The sequence below is a fragment of the Nicotiana tomentosiformis genome, chromosome 1 (assembly GCF_000390325.3).
Source record: "Nicotiana tomentosiformis chromosome 1, ASM39032v3, whole genome shotgun sequence".
Lineage (NCBI taxonomy): Eukaryota > Viridiplantae > Streptophyta > Magnoliopsida > Solanales > Solanaceae > Nicotiana > Nicotiana tomentosiformis.
Genome location: NC_090812.1, coordinates 14,336,536 through 14,355,317, shown reverse-complemented (window position 1 = coordinate 14,355,317; position 18,782 = coordinate 14,336,536). Strand labels below are relative to the sequence as shown.

Below are 18,782 nucleotides of genomic sequence, written 5' to 3'. Positions count from 1 at the left end.
ATTTTTTCAGCCTTTTCTCTCTACTTATAAAAGTTGGTAAAAATAGCACGGGCTAGCCAGTTTTCGGACTGGGCATTTGCAAAGTCATTGAAAAATAACCACTATTTTGCTGCAACACGGACCGGTCCAGCATAATATACTGGAGATTGATGCACATGTGTATGAATTTTCAGCATATTATGCTGGAACTCCAGCACGCGGAAAGTTTCAGCATAATATACTGGAGATTGGAGCACCTGTGTATGAACTTTTGGACCGGTATATTATACTGGAACTCCAGTATATTATGCTGGAATATTTTTTGAATTTTAAATAATGTATTCGTTCAGATTTATCTTTACATGAAAAGTGGCTAAATTTCGATTACTTTTGAAACCGTGGCTATTTTTCAATTATCACTTATAAATCTGGCTATTTTTGAATTTTTCCCAAAAAATTATGTTCATACTTTATAGACCTATTTAACCTTTTTTATGACTTTCATGGAGCCATTTGGCAGTAGAAAGTTTCAACTTGAAACTAGAAAGAATTTACTTCAGTTTTAAAATAATTAGGGGTTGTTCTGTACAATAGTGTGATATCTCACGTGATGGTATATTTCTTGAGATTAGTTGTCCCATTAATCTTATTATTTTAGTGTAAAAAATATTTAAAAATTAATTAATATCCCAAACCAAACATAAAATAAAGTTAATTTATAACTTTATCTCGGGATTATATGTTTTATTCCATGTACCAAATGACTACTTAGGTTAGGTAGGGTTTCATGAAAAGAGAATGAAAAGTGGAAGAGAGTACTGAAAGTGAAGAACCGGACGGTTTTTTATTTGGTCCACGCGTCGACAAGTCATGGTAATATTTGAGTGGGGTACGTTTGCCTCCGACTGCCCTTTCATATGACACATGTCGCAATATAATTTGTTAGGACATGTCCAACTACTTTATGAGAACTGACAGACCTCTCAAGTCTGAAGTCTTAAATTAATTTAATGGAGTAGTAAAAATCCGCAATATTCAAATCTAATCCATCACATTCACACCAAGCGTTCTCGATTCTCATTTTCATTCCCATTCATCTTCGGTCAAGTCGGTCTTGTGATCAAGTCATCATCAATGGCGGATTGTGGATCGGATCCTTCGGGATTTCGATTAGGTAAAGTAAATTTGTGTTTTCCTCTTTCCCGTCACCTAATTGTTTGTTATTCATACAGTTGTGCTTTAAGAATTAGATGACTATTAATTGTGATTGATTCATAATATAGCTCACTGGTATAAACTTAGTGGACTTCGATTGAACTGAGAACGCAAATGCACAACGGGGATGATGCAGTGATTTTAGTTTTTCTTTGAATTGATTGAATTTACAATTGATGAAAGTTCGTAAATAACCGGAGAATTAGCTACTTTTGTTGGTCCGACGCAATTTGGTTTGCACGGCAGTTTTCTCTTTCTCTGCTTTGATATTTAATGGTTTAACAATATAAAAGTATGAGTTTTATATATTCTTTATGACATTATTTGGGTGAAAGAGTTATTGCAAACTGCGATGGGCTATAACTGTTATGAAAACCGCTAAATATAGGAGTTTTAGCTTTTTTATTTCTCTACCTTTTGGGTGCAAACAGGCAGTTAGATTAGACTCTGAAGTTAGATTCTGGGTTTAACATGTAGCTTTAAAACCTTGGGGAATTGAGATGGTTAATGCGTGTTTGATTTATCCGCGAAATTTGGAATTCAGTTTCATTTTATAGTTTCAAATGGTGTCAGTATTTATGTTGTAGCTCTAATCTCTCTCTGTAGATCAGACTTCATAGTTTGGCTTGCCCATTTCAAAATCTCAATCGTGTTTCTTAAATTTTTGTGTCATATTTTAATACTAAAGGATAACTACATGCTAAGAAGAAATATGCATAAGAAGAAATAAAACCACGTAGAAGTTGATAACCACCACACCAAGGGTGTGACCCAATGGTCAATAAAGTGGGTGAGAACCACGAGGTCTCAGGTTCAAATTCCAGCGGAGGCAAAACACACTAGGTGCTTTCTTCCCATCTATCCAAGCCTTGGTGGATAGAGTGACATAGTACCTATTGCTGGTGGGAGGTGGCAGGTACCCCGTGGAATTAGTCGAAGTGCGCGCAAGCTGGCACGGTCACCACATGTATCAAAATGAAGAAAAATTTATCAAATTGAAAAATTGATAACCAAGAAAAATTGATAACTTGAGGGTAAATAAGGGGAAGTCATTTAAAATTGAGGTATAATTGTTCTTAGCAGTATTGCTCCTCATTTCTTAGATATTCTTTCTTTTGATAAGAATTACAAAGTAAATCTACTGCTCCATACCAGAACTTTAAGAGAAGATTTAACTAGATATTGCTGACCTTTCGCAAAACACTGTTGCCATAGTGAAACCAACTAAAGTGTTTTAATCTAATTGCCAATGGTTCCATAAATACGCAAGATACTTACCCACAAGAGAGAAACTTAATGTGTTGGTTGTGTAAGTAGTTTTAGTTGGAGAAAGAAACTGTTCATATGTTGGTATAGAATAGTAGAGGATGGGTGTTTGTGAGCCAAGTCAACTTTTCTTTGGCTCATCTCTCAAATTGAAAACTTCTTAGCTTGAGTGGGCTCAAGTGTAACCAAGCCCAAGTTAGTTCTTTGAGCTTGGCTTGCTGGAGCAATTAAAAAGCTCAAGACTTTTGTGACATGACGTTGCAAATAAAATACATAAGCCAGGGAGAAGCAATCTATTTGCATAACAGCTTCATCTTGAGAAATCTAACGCAAAGAATTGAATGAAAAATGAGACCTCGTCATTAGCTTTCCTTAGCTATAATAATATTGTTGACATCTCACAGATGCAATTTCAAACCCAAACACCTTCACCGATGTGTCACTAGTGATCTTTCAAGTCCAACGTTATCCAACTCCATCTTATTAAAGTATGTGGAAATGAGATTTCTAGTTTATGCCACAGATCTGCAAGAGAAGCTGGTTTTCAGCTATGGCTTAGCAGTGTACTAGAGGCTGGAGTCTCTTTCTTATGCTCTTCTCTCAGAAAACAGACATAATTATTAACTATATACAATGTATAAGGCATTGGCAAGAGTGTTTCAAGTGTTGATCCATAGCATTGGTTGATGTTGCGTTTGCATGTTTTGAATTAAATGTGCTACAATGAGGTTTATTATGTCTGACTGACTCTACATAAAACTTCTTCCGAAAGTTGGACTATGTATCTTTGTAAACATAATATTTTTTGTTGATTTTGAGTTGCAGACATAACACAGATATTATCAGAAGTACAACACCGTTGGCTGAGACCTGCAGAGATTTGTGAAATCCTGCGGAACTACAAGAAGTTTCATATAACCCCAGAGGCTCCACACAGGCCAGTCAGTATGTCTTCTTCATTTTTATCCATCTATTTTCTAAACTTATGATATTCTTTCGACTTCAGAGCAACTATGCCACTTAGCACATCCTAACAGACACTTCTACAAAAGAAAACTTTCTGGTTCCTTGGTTTTGATGGGAATTCTTAAAGTTTTTGCATGTATGCCCTAACCTCAATGAGTATTTTAGTTGTAAGACTTACTGTCTCAATTTAAGCTATTTTAAAGAGGATTTGAGTTTAGACAAAGCAGCAGTTTCCTTTCTGTACAAGGAATCTAATTAAATTTCTTTTATTATAGTTGTCAATGAAATGATAAATATTCATTTAATAACATGTTGCTTCTCTATCTAAAAACAAATAGTCTTTACGTTTATTGGTTTTCATGCTCATTGGGACCCTAATTTCTTTAGACATTATAAATGACTTTTCTGCAGTCCTGCGTCAGTGCTTTGTGTCCTGCAAAACTATCATCTAAGTAGGGAAATAGAAGATCCTCTGAGAATAATTGTAGATTTTGTTTTCAAAGTGACTAAAGAATATACAATATCCTCCATGTGAGACTAGCAACTCTAAATGACTGTTGATGATTGGAGCAGTCTGTTGTAGAATTATTTTATTAGCATTGTTACCTGCATTTCCTAAAAAGGAAATGATTTGATTTTCCCTCTATTCGTGCTTTTAGATGTTTGTTCTTAATGTGTGCTTTACTCTTCAGGTGGTTCTGTTTTTCTTTTCGATAGGAAGGTGCTAAGATACTTTAGGAAGGATGGGCATAACTGGAGGAAGAAGAAGGATGGGAAGACAGTTAAAGAAGCTCATGAGAAGCTGAAGGTAGGTGTTGATAGTTTGGGCATCAGTACCGTCTGTTTGGGTTGGCTAGATGAGTCTAATTTTTGTGAGCTAAAGCTAGTGAACTTTTTTATATACTTCATACTATTTGTTGATGAAATCCTTCTGCAGGTCGGAAGTATTGATGTGCTACACTGCTACTATGCCCATGGAGAAGAAGATGATAATTTTCAAAGGCGTAGTTATTGGATGCTTGAACAGTGAGTATGGACCAATAGATGTGGCATCATTGTTTCGTTTTGTATTTTCTTTTTGGACCTCTTCTCTTTTTACTTTTGTGTCCAATTACTTGCAAAAGAAGTAGCTCAAAATAAGAAACTAAAGAACTTATTGATTGGTTAAAATACCTTCATAACGGAGGTATTAAGCAAAAGTAGATTAGAATAACTACTATGTCTATTTCATAGGAATACAGTAAATAAGGGACTATACAAGAGTTCATAAGAACATACTGTTCATTTCGTCTACTAGTCCTACAAAGAGAGATTAAACTGTTTGCACGTTCTTGTTTACTCTTTCAATCTGTTTTTTCGTCATCTCTAACCACCTCTGCACTAAAAGTTCTTTCTTTTCATTTGACATGGTGCAGGGATCTCATGCACATAGTTTTTGTTCACTACTTGGAAGTCAAGGTTAGACTCTACTGTTTTCTTTCATTATTAGGTCATTAATCAGTTTAGTTAACTGTTACACACTCACGAGGGATTAAATCAAATTACTATCACTAAGTGGGATGTGAGAGTGCAGTTTGAGCATGATCTCTGCATCCTTCTTTCTGATCACTCTTTAGGTAATTGGAGAACCTTGGAAAATCACCGACCCCACCCTCCCACCTTTTAGGGAAAAGCGGGGGGGGGGGGGGGGTGAGGAAGGAGAAAAAATACAGTGATAACTGGAAATTTCCAGCATCAGTTCTTCTAGTTCCATACTTTTGGTTTTGTTTGAACTAAGAAAATCTACACTATGCCTGTTGCACATCCCTTTAACCAGACTCTGGGTCTATGACATATATATGGAAATAGCAAGTTTTTTAAAGCAAGACTGCTATATTCATGGACTGTCTTTTTGAGCTGAATGCTATTTGGCTGATGATGTAATTCCCTTTATGTACTTTTCCAGTACCTTCTTGGTACTAGTTATCTTATCAAAAAGATCCATAGACTGTCGCTTTTATTATAGTTCTTTGTTATTTCTCCTTGACAGGGTAACAAGGCGAATATGGGTTGCGTCAGAAGCATTAAATCAGCTCACTCAAACTATCTGAACGATTGCTCATTGTCCGATAGTTTTCCTCGGGGTCACAAGAAACTAGCTTCAGCAAATGCTGACTCAACAAGTGTAGCAAGCACTTTAACTTCAGCACATGAAGAAGCTGAATCGGGTAATTTGTCTGCGGTTGGTTTTAATGTGATTTCTTCAGCTGTCTTGTAGAAATTTTATGGCTATACTTGATTTACCTAGTTTGTAAGTGCCGAGCACTAAATCTGTTGCAAAAGGTCTCATACTGGAAATTTATCACAGAAGATAGTCACCAAGCGTGTTCTAGATTTCAGTCATATCCAGAGCGAGCTTCTGGAATGGACAGGAATCTGGTGGAAAATAGGGATACCATCTATAGTTCATATGGTTCACCTCAATCTTCAGGTGCCTATGCTAAGTTTTTGTGTGAAGTTATTGCATTTTTTCATCACTGTGGTTTCTTCAAGACTGTTTCATATTCTTTTATTGTTTATTTTATGTTTAAAAGTTTTTAATTGTTGTTGCAGTGGAGTATACATCACTTCCCGGTATAGATGTAGGTGAAAAGTGTGGTCTTGGTAATTTTGCATCTGGTCCTCAAAGAACAATTGATTTGGGATCTCAGGAACCAGTTTCTCAGCATTGTTCAAATGGTACTAAATCGCTTCAGAGCCTTTCTGGTATGATTTTCGGAAATGAATTGGGCTTTAACCAAGTATTTTGTAGGTGAGATAGTATGCCAAGATGATTTTAAGAACAATTTGTCAGTCAAAGGAAATTGGCAGGTAAAGGCGTAAAGCTGTTTAAGGTCCATTTTTTTTACATAATTACATTATATTATTGATCAACATTACTGGTTTAAGTACAAAACCAATACCTATCCTCATTCTAACTCTTTTGAGCTGCTCTTTTGGAGTCATTCCACTGTAAGCTGACATCTCCAGTCAACTCATAGGTCTGTAAATCTGGATCTACTAAGCACTTGTATTTTAGAAATTAATGGAATCTTTCCAGGATTCTTATGTGTCCACTTTGTTTAAATTTAGAAGATTTCTGTTTTGCTTTCTTAAAAAATTAAATTTTTCTAAGAATTAAGACTCGCATGTATGATATTTTCTTGCGTTAAAATTGAATGCTGCCCGTTTCTTGTGGCAAATAAGTACCTATTTTAGACAATTTAAGAATGTGTTCATGAGCATGTGTCTCGGCGACTTTCTCTTACTTAGAGTCTGAATTTGGAGATTATTTATTTATCTTCTCCTTGCCCTTGTTTTCCATCCTTTTATGTACCAGGCTTTCTTGTTCTCCAATGATGTGCTAAACTTTGCTCTCTTTTTTTTTTTTTTTTAATTTATCAGTATTCTTTTGGAGACTCTGCATCGCAGTTTCATGGACAAATTGTCAATCAGGATTTGATTGCAGATTCGAGCTATGATTTGGTAAATAGTTTTCACAACAAAAACCTATCTTCAGACCTATATACTGGTAGGGGGCAATCGTACTTGTATCCTGATGAGCAAGAAGAGCAGCTAACACAATTGAATATTCAATATCTGAATTCACTCGTGGAAGTTCAAGGTGACTTCAATCAAGAAAATAGTATGGATATGCTAGGGCTTGGAGACTATTCTACGATCAAACATCCTCATTTGAACAGTGTAAAAATGGAAGAAGGCCTGAAAAAAGTTGACAGTTTCTCCCGATGGGTCGTGAAAGAGCTTGAGGATGTTGAGGAGTTGCATATGCAGCCTACTAATCGAATTTCATGGAATGTTATAGATACTGAGGATGATGGTTCCTGTCTACCCACCCAACTGCACGTGGATTCAGATTCACTGAATCCCTCACTTTCCCAGGAGCAGGTCTTCAGCATCATTGATTTTTCGCCTAATTGGGCTTATTCAAACTTGGAAACGAAGGTAAATTATGAAGCATTTGACTTTTATGTTCTTTAGCGTGAGTGCTAGATTGGCACTGCTTGCGCCTATTGTCTGAAATCTCTATTGATTTGCAGTAGTTTCATGTCTTAGAATCCACTTTTTCTATCAAATGCAATTACCTCTCTTGACCTTGCTGTGTCTGGTTATTGCCACCCAAGCTTTCACAATCATGCAACCAATTATTCGATAGCCTAGATTGTGCATAATCTCATTATTTTAGCTAAGGAATTGAAATTTACTACTGAAAGATATTAGATGACTTTTCAAATTCTGATTTTTCGACACACAAAGCAGGTATTGATTACTGGTAGATTTCTTAAGAGTGAAGGCGAGCTGATAGAGTGCAAGTGGTCATGTATGTTTGGGGAAGTAGAGGTTCCCGCAGAGGTTTTAGCAGATGGGGTACTTCGTTGTCATGCTCCCCCACACAAACCAGGAGTACTCCCTTTTTATGTGACATGTTCAAATAGATTGGCTTGTAGTGAAGTCAGAGAATTCGAATACAGACTTGGAGCTTATCAGGAAATTGGTGCTGCCAATGTTTCTGCAACTGAGATGCATCTCCTTGAACGAATTGAAAGTTTAATGTCCTTGGGACCTGTTAGTAGTTGTCACAGTTCTGATAGTATGGAGGCTGCTAAGGAGAAACATAGTACAGTGAATAAAATCATCTGTATGATGGAGGAAGAGAATCAGCAGATGATAGAGAGAGCGTCAGACTATGATACATCCCAATGCGGAGTGAAAGAGGATCTATTTCTTGAAAGAAAGCTGAAGCAGAATTTCTATGCATGGCTGGTTCGCCAAGTTACTGATGATGGCAGAGGGCGAACTGCTATCGATGATGAAGGTCAAGGTGTACTTCATTTGGCAGCTGCACTTGGTTATGATTGGGCCTTAAAGCCAATTTTAGCATCAGGGGTAAGTGTAGATTTTCGTGACATGAATGGATGGACTGCACTTCATTGGGCTGCATTCTATGGAAGGTAAATACTCCAATGATTGATTTTTCAGTTCCTCATTTATGCTTCACTTTAAAAGTCAGTGGCCAATTCTCACTGTTCTGTGTTGATTGTCCTGTGATTTTTGTTTCATAACTGAAATTTCTTAGTTAACATTTAACAAAAAGAGATCTTTGGCCAATAGAACTGGCCTAAGTTTTGTTGAGATCCTAACACTGTTGGATATGTCTTGGTAGTTATCTTAGAGTTCAATACAACAAAGAAAAAAGACAGGTGCTATGCTAAAGCAATTAAAGCAAACATCAATAAAGTCCATTTCCTTTTGTTTGTAGTCCAAGCAATGTAGAGTCCGCTTTTTACCAGATAAAAAGAATGTAGGTTAGCTGGATTTCATTGTGATGATTGGTGGCATGGCAATCAAAACTGATCCTCTTTAATGAATTCTGCTATAGCTGTAGAAAGAAGAAAGTCTAAAGGATCTATTCCATATCTGCTATTGACAAGTCGAAAAGCTGAAAGCAAATTTAAATCTAAAGACTAAGTAACTTCTTACTTTCATTTTATCTTGGGTGACATTAGTAATCTTATCAAGTAGTGCAATCATCATTAATTCCCGTAAAAAGCTTCCAACAGAATGAGCAGCTTGCTAATAGGCTTTTATCTTACAGGGAGAAGACTGTTGTTGGTCTTGTCTCTTTAGGTGCATCTCCTGGAGCGTTGACAGACCCATCTGCTGAATTTCCCTTGGGTAGAACCCCCGCTGATCTGGCATCTGCCAATGGACACAAGGGAATATCTGGATTTCTTGCTGAATCCTCTTTGACCACTCACCTTTCTAAGCTTACTGTGACTGATGCAACGGAAGAGCTTGCTTCAGAAGTTTCTGGAGCAAAAGTTGGAGAAACAGTTACAGAGCGTGTGGCTGTTACAACTACTGGAGATGATGTGCCAGATGTACTTTCACTTAAGGATTCTCTGGCTGCTATACGCAATGCTACTCAAGCAGCTGCTCGGATACATCAAATTTTCAGGGTTCAGTCGTTTCAGAGGAAGCAAATTATTGAGCGTAGCGACAATGAGCTATCATCTGATGAGAATGCTCTTTCTATTGTTGCTTCTAGAGCTTGTAAGTTGGGACAAAACAATGGTATAGCTCATGCAGCTGCCACTCAAATCCAGAAAAAGTTCCGTGGCTGGAATAAGAGAAAAGAGTTTCTTTTAATCCGGCAAAAAATCGTTAAAATTCAGGTGCATTGCTTCCTTCAAATCACAATATTGTTATACACTTGGCGGGAAGTTACATATGTTTTTGTTGCTGTTGATGCCGAGGTTATCTTGCCTTTATGTTGCTTAACCAACTTTCACATGCAAAATTTTATCCACGAGTCAGGTTGTGTTATGTGGAAGCTGTGATAAATGATAATCAGATTTTCATATGTTGGTCCTTGTCTTTAAGCTGATACATTACATTTGACCTATCGTTTTAAAGTTTCCCCTTTTCTATAGCTCAAGTGCTCAACATCTACTAGTCATTTTCTTTCTTGACGCTGACATTTTCACTGTTCATGGTGAAGGCTCATGTAAGGGGGCATCAGGTGAGGAAGAAATATAAACCAATTATCTGGTCAGTAGGAATTTTGGAGAAGGTGATATTGCGCTGGAGACGTAAAAGAAGTGGTTTGAGGGGATTTAGATCAGAAGTGGTCATCAATAAGCCAAGCATCCAAGATGACTCATTACCGGAGGATGATTATGATTTTCTGAAGGAAGGAAGAAAACAGACTGAAGTAAGGATGCAAAAAGCCCTTGCTAGGGTGAAGTCCATGACTCAGTATCCTGAGGGCCGTGCTCAATATCGTAGGCTGCTTACTGCTGCTGAAGGACTTCGTGAAGTAAAGGTATAACAATTTTGCCAAGTATGCTTCAATATGATTGCTATTATCATAGAGTTGCTGAATGGCTTTTATGCAATACTAGGATGTTTAGAGAAAAGGGAGAGAACTGTAGCTTACTTTTTTTTTGACTGGGTTTTTTGACTGAGCAGAAAATAACAACTGCTCCTTTTCCCATTATCTGGCATGCACATCTATCTACTTAATGATTTGATCTATGGTTGTTGCTCTCAAGTTGCAAAACATGAACTATGGGTTAAGGCGAGTTCCTAGATCAAAATTTGACTGACCTTTGTAGGGAAACAACTCGGGAAAGGGTTTTTTCTGGGGAAAAGTAGATGAAAAAAAGAAAAATAGGATGCTACATCTCGTTGTGGAAAGTCTAAATCTTTTCTTATGTTGATAAGCTCGGTTTATTTTTCATTACCAAATGCGTCTTATGAACTGTGTTAGTTGAAGTTACCCTCTTATGATATACTTATGTAATATAAAAGCAGAAAAAATTGTTTAGGACAGGTCTCTGTGTTGCAGAGAGATCTTGCGGTTGGTTGCATAGTTAGATTAGAGTACCTTGACTTTCTGAACGTAGTCTGATGGATTGAGTATTTCAAATTGTTGATGTCCTAAACTGAACATATCTGTGACTCCTCAATTCCGCATCTGAATTTGTCAGTAATTTTCTTGTTACCACTGCAGAGTTTTAGAAAATTACAGTCAATTCTATTGGGTTGTAGATATTGGCTCTACCTTGAACTTGAGCATTACCCTTGACCATGTTTTGGTGAATCAAAGTTTCAGCTGCCTAACTGAACTCATGGTTTTGATTGGCTTGTTCTGTAATTCGTTTTTCTTCACTTTCAGCAGGATGGTTCAACTTGTATTCAGGAGAGCTCAGAAGATACCAGCTATCCTGAAGAGGAGTTGTTTGATGTTGAAAATTTGTTGGATGATGACACTTTCATGTCTATAGCATTTGAATAAGCTTCTTTTCCCTTGATTAGCCCAATTAATAGTTGATTCATTGTATATACATAGAAAATAGTAGCTAGCTAATTATGCACTTTTAGCTTACTCGAGGGAAATTTCGATACAATGTTGATTCTTATGTTTTTTGTTAACATAAAAGAAATGCTAATATGTGCAGCCATTAATTTTCACCAAAGAAAGTTCTTTTCAATTTTTACTTCTGGAAACTTGTTTTCCATTTCTAACAATTTATTTATACAATCTTAGTAAATGGATTGGCAGGTATTAACTATTTCAAAATTCTAGCAGACGGCTGCTGCATTAGCTTTCTGTCTGTCTGTTCTGCGTTTAGTATCAGTCCAACTTTATTAAGTGTCAACTGTTGATAGCGTCGCTGCTCACGCCTGGGAAAAATCTTTGTTCTCAGAACCAGTTAACAAGCAGAAATCTGGGTGAACTGTTGGGAGGTGACTTCTTGTAAGCAACCTACGAGTCTAATCGTTGTACCTGTCTTTCAAAAATTGAAACTCCAGCTCTAATCTTTTCTAATCCTGCTGATGGGAATATATGCTATTCTTATTTCCACTGTTTCCTTCTTTAACCACTAAAGAGGTCTATATTCCCACGTTTCCTTTTTATATTATATCGCCGTTCCGCCTTGATCTTATACAAAGGGTCATCATTTATATTCATTTAATGAACTGGTCTGCGAGTATCCGGGTACAGGTTCAACAACACTGTAATTGATCATACGTACGAAAAATCACTGCTAGACAGATTTTGCAAATATAATAGTGTAACTGGTTGAAATACAAGGTGTTCAGTTCATAATCAACTATCCCTAGAAAGGACTATGTGGTTGAGATGGATGATGAGATGAGAGCTATGTGGTTTTAAATCAACTTTATGGCGCTAAATTCGATTAACTTCATACTCACATAGTATAAGAGAAGGGAATCAAGTATTAAGCTCAACTTATCTCAGGAAAATTTGTCAGAAAAAATTTATACCCACATAGTTGTAAGGAAAAGAATATTGTACTAGAGCCAAGGTCCATCAGTGTTCATCTCAACCACTTCAAAACAAAGCTACACAGCAGCAGTCTATCCTTTCAGATTGAAATTACACAAAAGAGACACTTATTCCTGCTTTTGGAGTTCTGCCAACGAAGTGCATTGGTACTCCTTGCAGTTTGATATCTAATAAAATACAATATCAACATCTCGTTTGAAGTTTCTGTACCAGGATTTACATCTCTTTATTGTTAAAACAAGTCAAATGCTAGAAAACCCTCGTATGTTGTACACAGAACCATAAACATTTGTTAAGTAAGTCCAGCAAACCATGGGAAAGCTGAACATGACATAAGTTGAGCAGAGACGGGCAAAATAGTTAGGTCTCGACATGTGAGAACTCTTTATCAGCTCTTGGTAGCAGCAAGGCTCTCATAGAAGAGAATATAGCCATGATCTGTATTGCTCGAGTACTCTTGAGCTGAGCCAAAAAAGGTCTGAACAGCAGACTCATCAATGATCTCAGCGTTCTCATCATCAAAGAACAACCAGTGGTTGTGGCTTTTCACAAGACTAACATAATGCCCATGGTTTGGCCCACTCCCAACATGAACAACAACAGCAAATAGAGAATACTCAGAGTCCGTGTTTTCAATGGTGTTGCTTAGTTTCAGCTCCAGAGGAAACACTACACGGTAAGACAACTTTTTGTAACGACCTAGTTGTTCCATATACTTGAAACGCTTCAAATGAATGACCAGGATGTGTGGCGGTTTCTTTATCTTCATCCGTTTTTGTGCTTCTTGCAAGCTGAATTCACAAAAAGAAATTAACTTTCCCTGTCATTTTAATTGTTTAAAAAGGAAAGGGTGAAGGCACCTACCTACAGCACTTGTCGCAGAAAAATTTGTCCTCTGCATTGAGGGTCTCTGTCGAACTGAAATTTTTGAGGCAGCTTGTAATTGAACTGTTCTGTTCAATATCAAGGCTCAAATCAAAAAATGTCTCATCCCTTGCTGTGACTGTCTCACACCTCAAACATCTTGTTTCATTGGTTAATATACCCTGCATTCATATAAAAAATAAACCGGTTAAGCAGCCACTAGATCTAGAAAGTAGTAAACCATTTGCGGAGTTCTAGGATCCAAAATTTGCATCACAAGTGGAGAAAAGTAAGCACATCTAATTTATACAGATATGAATCTGTTCACTGATGAAATCCATGAGCATCAGATACAGATTCAAAAGATCAGCATAGGACAATGGACATTACCTCTTATTCTTTCCAATGACAGAATAAAAGAATTCATTGACAGATCTTTTTCATAACCTCATTGACAGAATTTTAAGAGAACTTCAGATTTTCCTCCTTAACCTCTAACTCCTCTGAGAAACAAAGTTGAAAGACCCAACATAGAACCCTCTTATCCTTTCAAACGAAAATATAAAGTTCATTGACAGAAATATAAGAGAAAACTTCAATTATTCCTTGTCCTCTTTTTTTACCTCCGGCGAAGCTGCAACACAGATGCTAAACTGACTGCTGTTAATTTTTTTTTGATGAAGTAATAATAGATTTCATTGCTGGCATCAAGAAGATGCATAATAATACAAAAGTTATGGAAGCAAAAAGACTTTGTTAGCTCAATTACAAAAAGACTATTCTAGTACCAGGGAGCTAACGAAGTTCAAAAAGTTGTCAGGAGAATCTAAGGGGGAAAGGTAATGCCAACTAAAAAGATACAAAAGACATCTAGCCTTGAGGGAATGATTTGGAGTTGATAATCCTTCAAAACATCTGCTGTTGTTAAATTATGTAAAGACAAGAATGATGAGATTCTAAACGAGTGAAGACACATATAATTTACCTGAAAATTTTTGTGCACCCAGGTAACAAGTGGCTCCTTCTTAACACCATTGCTCTGACCATTGCATGATCCATTTGCTACTTTTTCAGGAGAACTTGCCATTAAGCTTTTCGATGCATGTGACTCTTTCTCCAAGATATCAACGAGTTCATTTAACAAGAAGTTCAAAAACTCATGGGCATCCTAAGCAAAAGCATGAACAAATTCAATTGTATCAAACCTAGATGAACTAGGAATTTATTTTGCATTATAAGCAGCAGTGTTCTAATAATTCTGGATAGCACATCGAGTAGAGATCATATAGACTAATTAGACACATGCTTCCTAAATCATTGTTCATGGCAGTTAAACCCTTTAGCTTTAAAAAGATAGTAACTTAACCTTCTGTAATTTTAACTGACATCTCTTATTTTTTAGGTCAAAATAGGACTTACAACTATCGTTCCTTCCTAACTATTTCTTTCTCTTCCTCATAGTCATTTCCCTGTTCCATTAGGCAGACGAGCATCTGAGCAGTAACTCTTCTTTTTCATCCTCCTTTTTCTTCTTTTCCTCAAGCAACCAACCACCCCACAAACCCCCTAGCGAAATTCATTTTCCACCTCTATGTAAATGATCAGATAAAGATGGTAATCGTTTAACAATAAAGTAGTGTGGTTTTAGCATGTAAAGCACAATATGGGTGAGTTGGATGAGTCAGAAGGTAAAAACTTCCCCTGCTTTGTCATAAAAATAGTTAAAAGGACCAGGTATGTCTCCCAGAAGAAAATACAATGTATAAGGGCAATGGATCACTACACCTTGAAGATGCTCCAAAATACAAGATAGATGACATCAATGTAACACGAAGAGTGCATTCTTTCGAAGCTAAAGCACATAATACAGACTTAGGATCGACATCCGACCTGTCTCTTGTTTCAAACTGATCTAGATTAGCTAAAAATTATACATCTAAAGTAAAAGTAAACATGGCACATCTTTTTGTTTGATATTTTTAAGGTATTCCCTCACTTGTTTCAGATGATCTTTCTTTCATTTTCTTATTCTCTTTCAAACAGGTCTCTTTCTATAGGTCACCACTATGAACTAATATTTCAATCCTTAAAATACAGTGATTGCATCTTCAAGATTCTTTTGAAGCCATCAAGAACTTCATGGTTAACGAAACTGATGAAGAAGTGACTTGTCCCTTTGTGATCTAACCAAAAAATGATTCTTACATGGATGTAGCAACAACAACAACAACAACAACGACCCAGTGAAATCCCACTAGTGGGGTCTGGGGAGGGTAGTGCGTACGCAAACTTTAACCCTACCCCGAGGGGGTAGAGAGGCTGTTTTCGATACACTCTCGGCTCAAGAATCCCTCGGCTTACATAGACGTAGCAAAAATACAAAAATGTACAAGGAAACACGTACTTGATGCATGTAACCTCGGAAAAGTTCATTTTGCTTCCTGACTCTTTGCACAAAGCGCCGTGGAGCAATAACACCAGTTTTCTTCTTCTGTGAACTTATCTGCATGACAACAACAACGTTTACGTGACTACAATTTGTCAATGATCAGAGATAAAGAAAAAACTTTTCTCATGGATAGAAATTTTATTTCCTGATGATAATTCTTAAATTATCATCTTTCAACAAAATTTAGCTTGTAGACATCATGTTGAGACTGACCTCGTGGTAGACAAAAATGCCTGGTTATCGCAAAACTGGTAATACCAAATCCTCATATTCAGGTTAAAATTTGAAAACCTCTACTACATGACAAAACATAACCAAGTTAAAGTTCAATGAAGGGGAGTTTAGAAGAGAAAGCTTAAAGTTCTTATTTGTTTCTCTTAGATTATCATGTTATCTTGATTTTCTTACTTCCCTAGCACCTTGGATTGACTCTTCAGTTAACGATGCAGATCGATCATGCTACCTCAGCTAATCAAATATTTTGGCCTTCTCAATCGAGAAAACTAGAAAATCTCATGCTACAAAATATCTTGCTTCTTTCAATTTCCTCTAACCAAAATTAAGATAATAGGAATAAGGTTGCTAAACATACTGAACTAGCACTAGCACTTGATCGAATTAAGTCCACAATAGTCACATTGCTTCTGCTAGATGTCATGCCTTTTCCACGTTCCAATTGAACGACACAAAGGTAGCTGACATTTAAAGCTAGATTTGCCAAATGCCACAATAAACATGACACACGGAGGACATCAAGTTTTTTACAGGGATTCTTTTGATCAAGTAAAGCAATAATAAATTCAAGCCGAAAATATTAGTATCAAACATCAAAATACCACTTATTAGACAGAAAGCTCACGCGCTTAGATTGTATCTGGTACCTGTGAGAACAATTCAGCCAGACAAGTTAAGAGATTCTCCTCCGCTTCTGGAGGGCTTTTATTATTTGCATAATACTCCAGCAGTTGCTCACGGAATGGTACACAAAAGTACAGCGCCTGTTTCAGAACACAAAAAATTTAATCACATCGGAAAAGGCAGCAATTACTCCTAAAATAAAGTGTTTTTTGCACCTAAATTTACACAATATACTGACTTTATCTGAGAACGAAATCCATCATCGAAAAACTAATCAAATTGCAAAACTATGCATCCAGACAATCCTCACTAAACCTATAATTCGAAAACAGATAGTGAATACAAAATTCATCATAAGAATCCGATCAAATAGTAAAAACACATAACTTGATAAATATTTAAATTATCCGAAGGAAAGAGGTCCAAATTGAGTAGGATAGATATAGACCTAGCTTGGGATCAAGACATATTGTTGTTGTTGTTGTTATTGTAACAATCAAAGCTAAACCCAAATTTGAAAAACTCAAAAGAATTTTACAGTAACAGAATAAAGAAGTAACGCCGACCTGCAAGACGCTGTTGCAGTAACAAGTGTTGCCAAAGTTTTCGAGGCCAAAGTAGCGTTCGCCTTCGGGAAATTGGTCGCCGAGGGCCTTCTCCAGCTTCGAACCCGTTGCACCCATTAGACCCTCCTCTACCAAATACCAATACTCCCCCTCTATTCTGCTTTCTTTTTTGGTCTTCAAATTCAACAATCACAAATGGGGTATTTATCTATCTACAGTAACCATATTATGTAAAGTCTAGACTACGATGTGAATTTATAGACCAAGAGAAGTGGAGCTAGTGTTGGATTTTTGGGCTGAATTTGTCGTTCGTTTCAATTCTCAAAGGCGTGCTTGTAGAGGCGGTGTGTGTACTAGCCATCTGGCATTGACCCAAAGCTCTTGCCTGGTTTTTTTTTTCTTCCCTTTTTAGTGTTATTTCTCTTTAATTTTTCTATTATTACGTTGAGATATTAGATGTTATATAATTACTAAAAATGACTGTTTAATTTTCCAAAATCAAAAGTTTTATACTGATAACAATACTAGAGTAGCATTAATCGTCTGTCGAACATCCTTTTTTTTTTTTTTAAATTTGGATATCAATAATCTTGCTTAGATGACATAGATTTGGTTGAAACTTGAAAAAATAATTTTTGAAAGTTGAAGTTGTATTTAGACATGCATATTATTTGAAGTAAAGTTGAAATTTTATTAGTGGAAGAAAATTTTTCACCCAAAAATTGTCCTAAATCAATTTTTGAAAACTTGAAAAAGAATTTCAATTTTTTTAAAAAAACTGATCATAACAAACAATGTATTCAAAAATTTCTTTAAAAAAAATAATCAAAATCTATGACCTAACGGGAGCAAAATCCTTTTTATATTTAATAATAAAGTTGATCATCAGTTTATTTGTTCTTTTTTACACTAGATACAAGTTTTTGAGTATTCCTTCCGAAGCTTAATTAGTCAATTTTCATATTTCGGGACTAGGTGAGCTTCACTTTCTTCCCTAATATATGTATTTAGAATTTTTTACATGTTATTTTTTTACCTTATAAAACCAGTTAAATGCATTACAGATTATTTAAGAAAAGGTATATTTTGGTTGTTTATTTGAGGAAAATGACAAAAAGAGGTGACAATAAGAATAAATATAGAGTCACCGGTAAATTATTCTAAAACAATTAATCCAAGGAGGGATGATGCTTAATGGTACACACGCTATTTTCCTGAATTAATTTAAAATACGTATTTTCCTTTTCTCATTGGTGACTAACGATAGACCTTAGCTTGCCTGCTTTGGCAAATAAATAATTAAACACGAAGTCAACGTAGATTTGGTGCAATGTATCTCTCTTGAAAAAAGTCCGAGTGTCAAGTTCTTATATTTAAATATTACTTTGATTATCTAAATCCTTTATTGTGGTCAAATCTGTTATGGTCTTCTATAAAGGAGATAAACAAGAATGAAGAAATGAGTCACTACTCACTTCTACGTGCAATGCAAAATAACTAAAGAAATTCCGAAATATGCCAAATTAAAAGGCATTTGCTTAAAAAGTATCCACTATAATATTAGAATCAAAGGGTTTAGTTTTATGCATTAATAGCATAAAGAATATAATCAGGATAATCTGATGTGTAATGTTGTATATAACTTAAAATCTATAATGAATTCATTGTCCCATTCTTAAATACTTCACCTCAAAGCTTAACTCATTTTTCCCAATATATTAAAGTCATAAACAACCCGGTGCACAAAGCGGTCCGGAGAAGG

At 36.1% G+C, this 18,782-nt stretch overlaps 2 protein-coding genes across 6 annotated transcripts; one reads left to right on the top strand and one right to left on the bottom strand.

Moving 5' to 3' along the window:
* Positions 1-979: 979 nt before the first annotated feature.
* On the top strand, positions 980-11,894 carry LOC104096039 (calmodulin-binding transcription activator 2). Of its 5 annotated transcripts, none has more exons than XM_070177677.1 (14): positions 980-1,153; positions 3,286-3,405; positions 4,119-4,234; positions 4,364-4,452; positions 4,842-4,884; positions 5,456-5,633; positions 5,774-5,896; positions 6,019-6,144; positions 6,218-6,276; positions 6,850-7,410; positions 7,726-8,417; positions 9,062-9,641; positions 9,968-10,309; positions 11,641-11,894. In XM_070177677.1, exons 1-13 carry the CDS (start codon positions 1,114-1,116, stop codon positions 10,295-10,297), a joined length of 3,057 nt encoding a protein of 1,018 aa, XP_070033778.1. In that variant the 5' UTR covers positions 980-1,113; the 3' UTR covers positions 10,298-10,309; positions 11,641-11,894. The 5 variants fall into 5 exon arrangements, with proteins under 5 accessions (XP_070033778.1, XP_009600619.1, XP_009600618.1 ...); XM_009602324.4 differs by lacking the exon at positions 11,641-11,894 and adding an exon at positions 11,147-11,468 and having other exon boundaries at positions 5,777-5,896; positions 9,968-10,291; XM_009602323.4 differs by lacking the exon at positions 11,641-11,894 and adding an exon at positions 11,150-11,468 and having other exon boundaries at positions 9,968-10,291.
* Positions 11,895-12,269: 375 nt separating this feature from the next.
* On the bottom strand, positions 12,270-17,370 carry LOC104096038 (ubiquitin carboxyl-terminal hydrolase 3-like). The gene is made up of 6 exons (XM_009602321.4): positions 17,021-17,370; positions 16,478-16,594; positions 15,552-15,650; positions 14,133-14,315; positions 13,148-13,329; positions 12,270-13,074 (listed from the first exon to the last, which is right to left on the bottom strand). Exons 1-6 carry the CDS (start codon positions 17,135-17,137, stop codon positions 12,672-12,674), a joined length of 1,101 nt encoding a protein of 366 aa, XP_009600616.1. The 5' UTR covers positions 17,138-17,370; the 3' UTR covers positions 12,270-12,671.
* Between the last annotated feature and the right edge of the window lie 1,412 nt (positions 17,371-18,782).

Coding starts and splice junctions, on each gene's coding strand:
- LOC104096039 (XM_009602322.4), top strand. CDS start 1,114: ATGGCGGATTGTGGATCGGATCCTTCGGGATTTCGATTAG. Junction 6,145..6,217: donor TTCTCAGCATTGTTCAAATG/GTACTAAATCGC, acceptor AGTATTTTGTAG/GTGAGATAGTATGCCAAGAT. Junction 10,292..11,146: donor AAGGACTTCGTGAAGTAAAG/GTATAACAATTT, acceptor CTTCACTTTCAG/CAGGATGGTTCAACTTGTAT.
- LOC104096038 (XM_009602321.4), bottom strand. CDS start 17,137: ATGGGTGCAACGGGTTCGAAGCTGGAGAAGGCCCTCGGCGACCAATTT. Junction 15,651..16,477: donor TGGCTGAATTGTTCTCACAG/GTACCAGATACA, acceptor GTTGTCATGCAG/ATAAGTTCACAGAAGAAGAA. Junction 13,075..13,147: donor TTCTGCGACAAGTGCTGTAG/GTAGGTGCCTTC, acceptor TTGTGAATTCAG/CTTGCAAGAAGCACAAAAAC.